At 36.6% G+C, this 10,674-nt stretch overlaps 2 protein-coding genes across 2 annotated transcripts; both read left to right on the top strand.

Moving 5' to 3' along the window:
- The first annotated feature begins 253 nt into the window (after nt 1-253).
- On the top strand, nt 254-2,362 carry LOC145493619 (CUB and peptidase domain-containing protein 2-like). The gene is made up of 3 exons (XM_081473105.1): nt 254-320; nt 1,325-1,487; nt 2,161-2,362. The coding sequence occupies exons 1-3, from the start codon at nt 254-256 to the stop codon at nt 2,360-2,362; spliced, it is 432 nt and encodes a 143-aa protein (XP_081329231.1).
- Nucleotides 2,363-3,827: 1,465 nt separating this feature from the next.
- On the top strand, nt 3,828-5,246 carry LOC145493618 (CUB and peptidase domain-containing protein 2-like). The gene is made up of 2 exons (XM_081473104.1): nt 3,828-4,000; nt 4,651-5,246. Exons 1-2 carry the CDS (start codon nt 3,828-3,830, stop codon nt 4,829-4,831), a joined length of 354 nt encoding a protein of 117 aa, XP_081329230.1. The 3' UTR covers nt 4,832-5,246.
- Nucleotides 5,247-10,674: the final 5,428 nt, after the last annotated feature.

Raw genomic sequence — 10,674 nt, 5'->3', positions numbered from 1 at the left:
TCCGCTATAAAACGACCGCGACTGGAGTGATTGCTGTAAGAAACGAAAAAATGATAAAACGATCAAACGAACGGAAAGGCAAACGCAAAGTTGCTAGAAACCATTCAGAAAAGTTCTTTTTATTGTTTTATAATGCTATTTTAAACTTACTATATTAATATTTTAGAACATTATTTTCATGTCTTCAGGAATGGCAACTTTACAGTAAAGCTAGGCCATTTGTGTCATTATGGATAAAAAATATTTCATCAATATGAAAATTCTTTTCCCACTATTGATGTTTATTTGGAATGAAATAAGCAGTGCACTAGCCACACAAGGTGAGTCAAAGGAATATTTCCCACAAGAATTAATGTAAAACAGTTCTTACTTACTCGTAGAACTAAGCCGAGTCTGGATTAAAGTGTCTGGAACGATTGTGACACACGTGGCAGCGTATTGCTGAGCAAATGCGATTTCAGTGACAGAACTATTCGAAGCAAAAGTCTAGCATTTAGTGCGGAAACGAAGCTTTCTCTGGGGAACTAAATTACAGAGCAGTGGACCCGTCCATAAAACAATTCAAGATTTAGTTTTCTTTTTCGGAAAGATCATTTTCCAATGAAGAGAGAAATTTCTGGAAAAACACGATGCAGTTTATTAGACCAAACAATGTCTTGTTCATTATACACTCCAAGAAAAGTGGTGATGTTTGAGATCTTCTAACTTTTTACCACATTAGAAAATGTCCTGCAGCAGCCTGATTTTTGCAAAGGTTGTTTTAATAAGGCCCCGTCCACACTGCGCCGGAGGAATTTAAAAATTCAACAATCATCAGTCATTTTGGATTTGTGTTTGAGAAAAACTCGGTCAGGGAAATCATGTGATTATCCCGACGTCATCTTTTTTAAAAAATGTTTTCCATCAATACGAAAACGAAAAGCCGGCGTTTTCAAATTCGTCCGGTTTGAAGAGAGTTTTCGAAAAGCTCCGTTTTCGCGACGGAATTGGTGTGGGCGGCAGGCCTAACCGTAAAAATAAAGCTGCATTTTCAGATCTCTCCGGAGTACATTGTAGTGTGGAGGCCACGTTGCCTAAGCGGTCACCTCGGAGGACTTGTTACATATGTTTACGTAATTTATGTTTTTACCTGTTGCTTTAATCATTTTGCAAACCTGATTTCGGTTCCAAATCTTATTTATCTTTATTTTTGTTTATTTAAGCCACGATCGACGAATGTGTTTTTGTAATCTTTATATTATCTATATTCGTTGTTGTACAGGCAGAGATAAGGGTTTATTTAATTTTTTTTTTTTTTACAAAAATACATATCTTACTCTGACAGTTTGTGGTTCAGCGGTAAACAACTCTTTGAGAAGTCCCGGATATCCAGTCACGGATTACCAAAGCAACATGGACTGTATTTATTTGGTTCCTATACCACATGACATGGCTATGAATATTTCTTTTAAGGATTTTGTGATAGAGGATGGTCTACAAGACTGCGAGTGAGTAACGTTATTGTGTAAATTGCCAACTAGAATACATCTAACACGAGAAGTAATAAATGAAGTGTAAACAACCTCATCCTTTTGACAGGACAATTGCACTGCGATAACGCCAAATTTGTAGCAATTGTAATAGGCACCCGTCGATCCTGAGGGACCATGATCCCGCCGATGCGGGAGTGACGCAGACTGCTAGGGTACTTGCAGACGAAAACCGAAGCAGGTCAGTCAACTTGGAACTTGGCCTTCCTTTCTTCAATCTTCTTGTATTGGCCATTGGATTTAATTATTGTTATAGAGCGCTAGACAAGCACAAAGCTGGCTCAAAAGTAATCAAAACCCATTAAAGAAAAACAAAGATAATTAAATGAATAAAAGTTACTGGGAGAAAGTTAATTTTTTTTATCATAAATAGGAAAATACAAAATTGGAATACACACCTGTCAAAATATAGTTGCCATGGAAAAATATAGATTTACTACCAGTGAAGTGTCATACAAGAATGTTTCCAGATAGAATTTAAGAAAAGTCCTCAAAACATAATGTATTCAGTTAAAGATCATTGTGCAAAGTTGGTGGGGTCTTTTTAAAAAGCTCCCCCAGTCGGACAGGGTTAAGCTGCAATGCTCTGAAAGAGCTTTTTTTGTTAAATGGATTTATCTTTTGCTTCTAGTTATGACTATATGAAGATTATGAACGATCAAAACCACGCATATGGTGTGTACTGTGGCCAGAAGACTGGACAGAGTGTTCTTGTCACTGGAGACTACGTTGTGATCATATTCCACTCAGATGAGCTTGATCAACAAAAAGGATTTCTGTTGTATTTCACTGCTATTCTACTCGGCAAGTTTATTGAGAATTACAGAGCTTGATTTCTTCACTGTACATATACAAGAACTAATGTTAAGCCACAAAGAGCAAAAGGTGTTTTAGTGATGGAAAGTGAATAATGATAGCCATTGTTAGCTTAGAGCAAATTTGGTATTTAGGTCAAATATAATGTAACTTGATTTAAACAACTCGAAATGGCCAATTGCTGAATCAAAGCAGTTATTTTTGTGGTGACATATTACACATTTTAACTGGAAGCTGTAACAGAGAAGTGAATTATTTACATCTCTCTTTCAAAATCCTGTGGATATAAGTTATCTCATATCCACTGAAAACCTATTCCCAGCTCCCAGACGACCGTAGAGTCCTCATTATTTTTTGGAACGGCATGCTTCTATGGTATTTTGAAATTAATTACTGACTTTAAGCTCTATTTAATAGAAAATGACACGGCCACTCAGCCACCACCCAACGGTAAATATATACTTTCTCACGCCTTTACGATTTCTCTTACGTTTCCATGGAAGTGTAAATCAGTATCAGTGGTTAGCTTTATTTAGACTTATAATTTTATCGTTGAGTATACATGCAGAATAATGAAGGTACGTAAAAGTTCGTAATATAGCGGTTGTGAAAAATATCGATCCTAGAACTGGTTCCAAACTTTGCCTCGCCCAACCGAATACAGTTTTTGGCCGAGTGATTGAACGCTTTTTACGCAAAGTTTTAACATTGGGATGTCACTATTACATAATCCACTTGAATTAAGTAGTACTAGCACTTCAGCTCAACTTTTCTAGAAAATACCAATGCCAACGCTCTGTCAAATGAATACTGTTGAATCTAGCTCCAATTCCATCCACTGCTGACCTTCTCCTTGTCACTTTGGACCGTCGACGTACGTCCACTCTTTCTCTTCCCTACTTGAGTCCATCCCAGTGCAACCCTTTGGATGGCATTCGTGATAGTTCTGTTGATGTGATCTATGCAAAACCTCCTCCATCTTACAATCTTAATTCATGGTGATACTGCTTTTGTTCCGCCGTAAATTTAGTTCTTGAGTATAGTTCTTGGCCAGAACATTCTGAGTATTCTCCCGAGATACGTTGTTTGTCTCGTGATTGCATCTCATGGTCCTCGATCTAAGTACCATAGTTGTGGCGACAACTTTCAATGGCAAAGGGTTTTGGAGATGAGTGAACTCAAATTCGTGCGGTTTTCAAGATCGCGTTTGAAGATCATTCCTGCAATTTCCAGCCTATTTTCCTGGCCAAAGGTTTTAAGTCTGTCAACATTATCATTAGGATTTCCTCTCCCTTGCTTCTCCTTTTCCTCCTTTCACCACCTGTTCGTACTTAGTTTTCTACTTGTGCTTCGAGGCCGCCCAAGTTAGGCAGCACGCCGTGCATGGGATGGTGATTTGTTCAATGCCGCTTGACAAAATAGGTGTTTTTCAGGTAACAAATTGTACATCGACTGCAGCGCCATTAAATTAACTGTTTGATTATGTTTTCGTTTATAGCTTGTGGTTCGCAGATAAACAACACACTGAAAAGTCCTGGATACCCAAATAACTATCCAAACAACATGGACTGTGTTTATTTGGTTCCTATTTCTCAAGGCACAACAATGAATATTTTCTTTGATGATTTTGACATAGAAGATGATAAAGTGTGCGGGTAAGTTACAACATTTGAACAGCGCTGATACAATTTACGGTTCACCAAATTGCTGTAATATACAACAAACATAAATGCAATGCATAATGTTGAAGAAGAATGCACACTTCTTCATACAAAAAAACAAGTACCTTCACTTGTATAAAGTGTAAAACTTCAATTTAGTTTGCAACTGATTGTTAGTCGCCGAATTTCGTAATATGTACAGGAGAACGATGCATTCCCACGGTGCTTATCTCGGGTTGCTATAGTACAAAACAGCTAAAATCTTATTTTTCTTACGAGTAATAATACTTCTCTGCTCAAGTCAGTACAAGTTTTACCAGCTGTGCATTTTACATGAGTGGTGAATGGAAAAATTGTTAAGGATGCGTGACAATTGCAGGTAAATAGCTTATTGGTTGATATCATAACAAATTATCAAAAAGTGTCATAAAAGTGTGAAGAAACAGACGTTTCGGGTGTATAACCCTTCTTCAGTGTTCAGAAAACCGCTATACCGTTATGCTTTTTAATGCTTGGAACACAAGACGTCGCCATGACTTAGCTGGACTGAGCTGTTACCAGTCTTCAGCAAAATAAAACCTATTACTGGATTAACATGGCTCTTATATATGTGCATTAATGAACTTACGTCAACTTCGTTGCAGCTTTGATTATTTAAAAATTACTAATGAGAATAACGACGACCTTGGTAAATACTGCGGTGAAAGAACAGGAGAAGCTGTTCTTGTAACTGGGAACTATGCTGTGCTGATGTTCCACTCAGACGCCAGTTTTCAAAGAAGAGGATTCCTTTTGTTTTTCACTGCTATTCCACAGGGTAAGTAGAAAAATGAGCTCCTTCAAATACTTGACATATTCTGTTCTCACATGAAGCGAACAAAAGATGAAAGATAATCAAAAACTCTGAAAATCGTTGGTTACTAAACTACGTTTAGACCATTACAGCTATCTAAAGCACCCCTTCACTCCGGTGGATTTCATTAACATCTTGCCATTATGCTCGAGTTTTCTAGACTTTTACGAGGTGTGTGTTAGCGAGTAATTACATTTCGGAAAGTCATTTTTGAAAGATTTAATTATTTGTTAAAACGGACGGGTTTCTCGGTTGTAGCCTATGCTACAACACAATCTCTGTGAGGACTAAGGAGAAAAGGCAAGAAAAGGTAAGAGCTAGACCATTCGTCTTGTCTTAATTGTCAACTCCCTCTATCCTGTCCTCGAGTGGAAGCGACATTAAGATAAACCTTATTCAATGAGGTTTATCTTAATGGACTTAAAAATCCATTAAGTTTTACGATTTGTATGAGAAAAACATTAATATTAAATGATGTATTTTTTTTTGTAGTACCACCTAGGGTGATGTTACCATCTGTTGTTGTACGATCATTACCAGGCTACAAAGTATGGTGTTCAGCTACTGGGAGTCCTCCCATATACATAGCACTGAAAAGAAACTCTACAGTACTCGTAAATACAACCGCCACTGCAAACATCCCATTATATGAGGAGGGAAACTACACTTGTGTAGTAACAAGCAGATATGGAACTAACAGCAGTGATTTCGTTGTCACTTTTATCGGTAAGCACACTCAGACTAGTTTGCTTCTTGCTCAATGTGCTAGACGCGAAAATTAGATCGTTTCAGACCAACTTTCAGCCATGAAAATAACACTGGACACGTTACACTTGAACCTGCTGCACGGGCTCAACTTGAAGTGGCCACCTGTAAAGTGATTTTTATTTGTATTTGATCCTGTTGTGAAGATTCACTTTTTTTACCATGCTCATCAGTATTTGAAGGACAGCGTACAATTCGTCACCATCAAGAATTCTAATTTATATTTATTCTTTTCTTTACTCGTAGATTGTATATCCCGATGTTCCTATTGGTCGGACGGGTTTTGGGGAAATACTCTTTCTTGCTTGAATGTCAGCTGTCCCGTGCTCGCTACGAAATGCGCTACAACGGTGACTGAAAAGATGTGAGATTGTCTGTTGTTTTTGTTTAACTCCTCGATTGTCGAAATGGCCATAAGTATAAATAACACCTTTTTCCCTCCAGGTAGATTAGTGCGAAGTTGAAACTTCGACAGACTGTGAAATTCCTTCAGTCATGTTGTCAAAGCGATAGTTAAAGAAATATTGAAGTTTATTGATGCATCTTGAAAATTAACGGAGAAACAGCAACAACATTATATTAAGTGTAAATTCTGGGAGAAACGTATACTCGGAAAAAATCCGATGGGATTTGAACCCACGACCCTCCGGAGGGTCGTGGGTTAGCCCTATTAAACACCTTAATTAACAACAGAGTGACATTTTAAGTGAGTCGTTACAGGTACTTATTGAGTGCAAAAGAAGGTATACACTTTCTAATTGTTTTTGTTATGAAGAATGTTTTTTGTTTGTCTGTTTGCAGGTCGATGGAGTATACAGGCAACTTTTCAAATCCCTCTCCTTGGATTTTTTCAGGCCTTGAAAGCCTACGGTGGCTGTCAGTATCTATGACAATTTCCATACCTCTATGTCTACTTGTCTATTCAGTAACCTTTTTTAATCATTTAAAGTTTACTTTTCAACAGGTCACTGAGATCAAACAATATTCAAAGGCTACCCGCCAACTTGCTTTACAACTTGACGAAGTTACAAACACTGTAAGCTCACGAAATTTCAGCTCTACTCTATAGATTTAAAGCAATCGGACTTCTCCTCAGGGTGAATCTGGTTTAACGAATTCGCTTAGTGGTTAGAAATAATCAGGAACCGTGATGGCCACAAAGTATTGCTGGAAGAAGAAGAAGAGAAGGGGCTGGGGAAAGTGAAAGAAATTTTCGCCACAGAATATGTACCCTCGAGTGGATGGAAAAGCTAATAATTAAAGGAATTTCTAGCCACTTGAGCAATGTCTCTACCAGTTTTAAAGAGTACTGTTCCTCATATATTATTTTCAGTTTGCTGATTTCGATAGAACCAGACATGTTGGTTGCTGTATGCGCAAAAAGCAATGGAGCAACTCACTAAAAGAAATATCGCCGTTCATTATATTGAAAAAAAATATACAAGACATTTTTTGCAGAGAATGGGATATATTTTCGTTGTAAGTGGGTTTGGTTTCATTTGAGATCACTAATCGTTAGATTGCTTTCTTGTAGACCTCTGAATGATGGAATATGCCAAAGAAAAAACGTGAATGAAATTTCAATTTATTTCACAGATTGTTGACGTCAAACGCTATCACATTTCTACCCGATGGGGTCTTTACCACATTAACAGCTTTGTGGAGACTGTAAGTGAACAGATCTGAAAACTTAAAATAATTTTAATTTTGTGTTGATTTGTCGAAAATGATTATAGCTTTTAAAGCTGTTATACAATTGGAATGCCGTTGTTCAAAGATGGCAATGCGCTAACGCAGTTACTCTCATACAAAGTATATCTTTTAATCTGAAAGTACATTTTATGTTATATATATTTCCTGGGGATTCATTACTTCTTCACAGTGCCAAGGTGCAGGTATGCATGTATGTACTTCGCCCCCAAACCAACAAAAGAACTGAATTTGAAAATTGCATAGATATCAAATAATTACATTGTGTGATATAAGAAGATAGGTAAAAGTGCATTTATTTGCACTAACTAGGCTTGATTAATCACTAATGAAACAGTTAATTGAACTTCCAGGAGTTTGGCTTCAAACGCTATCAGAGTCTTACCTGACAGAGTATTTGCTACGTTGACAAATGTGGTCTTTTTGTAAGTGGAAAAATGTGCTTCTTCGGTCGGTTATCATAAGAGTGATAACAAAATCGGACGACCGCGCAGCGGGAGTCCGATTTGTTTATCACGAGTATGATTACAGACCCAATTGGACGACACGAAGTCTTATTACCAATTAATCATGAAAATTACAATTTCCGAGAAAAGAAGAATAGCCAAGTTATGAAAGAAAGGGAAAATTTGCATTAAAATACCTACAAAGGAGATGTAAACACTCTAAGGCCACCGTGCCTCCTACCGGCAATTAGGCACCAAAAACACAAAAGCAAGCGCGTGCACGCGCGCACGTAACTACAACTTTGAATGTGATTGGTTGATTTCAACTACAACTTTGAATGTGATTGGCTTATTGAACTGTCCGATAACAAACTGCCCAATAACAAACTGTCCGATAACAACTTGGCAACTGAATTAGTGGAAAATAGAAGTTTTTTTAAACCAATCACAATCGAGGAAATTGTAATTTTTAAGATTAAGCGAGTTACCTGAGTACAGCTGGTCTCACTTTTCTATGACCAACGAACGAGTAGCTTTAAAAAAGTGGCGAATGAGAAATTGTGTTCTTAGCTCTGAAGTCATTCCAAGAAGAAGCGGAAAAAAAAAAAAAAAAAAAAAAGAATAAGAACAGTTATTTATGTCACCACGAAGTAGCTTTAGGAATACTTATTGCCAAAAGATGCTGGAGTTTTTAGATAAAATTAACATTAGCAGTTTTAATTTATGCATACGAGAAGAAAACACTCAGGCAAAGTTTGATATTGACTCTACTCTGTATTTTATTTGTAATAGTTATATTCTATGGTCATTAGGGTAAGCTTGGGATATTTTTTACAGCATTATTGAAATATGTACAGACATACCAGAGTTACAGTTAATGGGAAGCTTCAACTTGCAAAATAATGTTAAAAGGAAAGGAAAGGAGCCCAAAGTATTTTAGAGCGTGCCTTCGTGATTCGATTGAGGGAAATATGCTTTGATATCTTGGTAATGCCACTCACAATAATGCTTTTTTATGTACTGAATGACTATTGTTATCATTTCGCTAGGGATGTTTCTTCTAACGCTATCTCAGCCTTGCCTGACGCAGTGTTTTCTGCTCTAACGAATTTAAATGAACTGTAAGTTACAACAAGAAGAAGCTTCCCGAAGAAATTATTGCAGCAAAAAATATGGTGTTTACAGTACTTACCTAATCTAAGAAGGACCTAAAACGTACATCGCTATATTGATCTTAACATATTTTTTTGGGGGCAAAAACGCAACTTAATTGGCTTCTAGCGATGACAATTCTTTTAACATAGCGTTAGCTTGAAATAAGAAACTATGTTATAATTAACAACATTTATCGAATTCTCTTTCCTTTTTCAGAAACCTGACTTCAAACAATATAGTAAACATTTCTGAAAATGTACTTGCTCCTCTCACTCAAGTGCGCACTTTGTAAGTCGCAAATTAAAGAACATAAGAGTAGGTGCTGTTTATCAACAAATTATTTTAAGCAGGCAATCAATGGTTTGATCAATCAGTCATCGATTAATTAATCAAATCATTTTATTGAATAAGGGCAGACACAGCAAAATGCATTTATAACAACGTTTACGAATGGTTTAATAATGTATATCGTTTCTAAGAATGGATACTATCTCATTTGTTAAACATGCTATTACGGAGAAGAGCTGATGAATCTTACATTCGGCGAATAAAGTTGAAAGACGGAATTTTCATCACGTATTTTCATCATCTAGTAGTGTGCAGGACGCATGTCGCTTCGAGGTGGAAACTAAGGAGAAAACGGAGAATTAAAATCGTAAAAGTCTATGCTACTTCAGATCAGATTAAACTTGATGAATTATTAATGAGTTTGGGAAGGAGACTTCACTCTGTCCCGCGCCCGTGATATGAAAAACATATTCTGGATTACATATTTTACGAAAGGGTACATTATCCATTGCAATAACTAAAGTGGTTTTCTCCTTTTCAACTGTTGTTTATTTGTTTTCAGACACCTGGCCTCAAACAGCATTCGGAACATTACTGCAGATGTACTTCGCCCTCTAACAAAACTGATAACACTGTATGTTTGATGTAAATGCCGAGAATGCTTCGGAATGATCTGTAGATAAAATTACCATGCTTCAGTTAGTTTTTAAAATGCTAATTTTACAATTACATTTTTAAGAGAAACGTAAACGTAATTAAAAGTGACTTTGGTCACCCCTGCTTTTAAAATATTGGTGATTACTTCACGTTTATCTTTCCGGTAGCGAACAATTTTTAATCCTGTTAATTAACATTTTGCTGGCACACTGGGCGCTGCAAAAATGGCCAGATATGTAGGACTTACTTTGGGTCAAGTTCTCCCGCAAGAAATTAGCAAAGAAATGGCAATATATTGCTTGTCCGTTTCTATCTAAAGTTAGTCCTGGCGGGATACTACAAAGGACATTGAAAGGCTTCACTGCAATGGAAAAGGAAAAAGAAACCAATAAATTTATCAAATTTATTAATTACAATAATAAATAAGTAAATGTGAAAATAAATTATGAGATTTCGTCACGAAATTTATCAGTTTTATCAAAGCCCAGCATTTCTTTGAAACTTAAATAAAAAATGGACATGTACTAGTAAAGTTCGAAAAGTATCTAACAATAAACCAGTGACATCTCAAATAGGAAGAAACTCAAACCGTTTTTTCAAGGTCCTTCCATGATGTCGACATCTTTCTTGACCTACATATTACCTCATTTCAAGCTATACAAAATTATCCTGCTAACACTGACTTGCCCCAGTTCATGTGCACGAAAGTTGAGGTTGGGATCATAACTATTTTGCTTTATAAAAGTCTTGTGTGGCTTGTATGGCTAAAGAAAAAAAAACAGAAAAGAAAAAAA

This window comes from Orbicella franksi, chromosome 7 (assembly GCF_964199315.1).
Source record: "Orbicella franksi chromosome 7, jaOrbFran1.1, whole genome shotgun sequence".
Classification (NCBI taxonomy): domain Eukaryota; kingdom Metazoa; phylum Cnidaria; class Anthozoa; order Scleractinia; family Merulinidae; genus Orbicella; species Orbicella franksi.
This window is presented reverse-complemented; position numbering and strand designations above follow the sequence as displayed.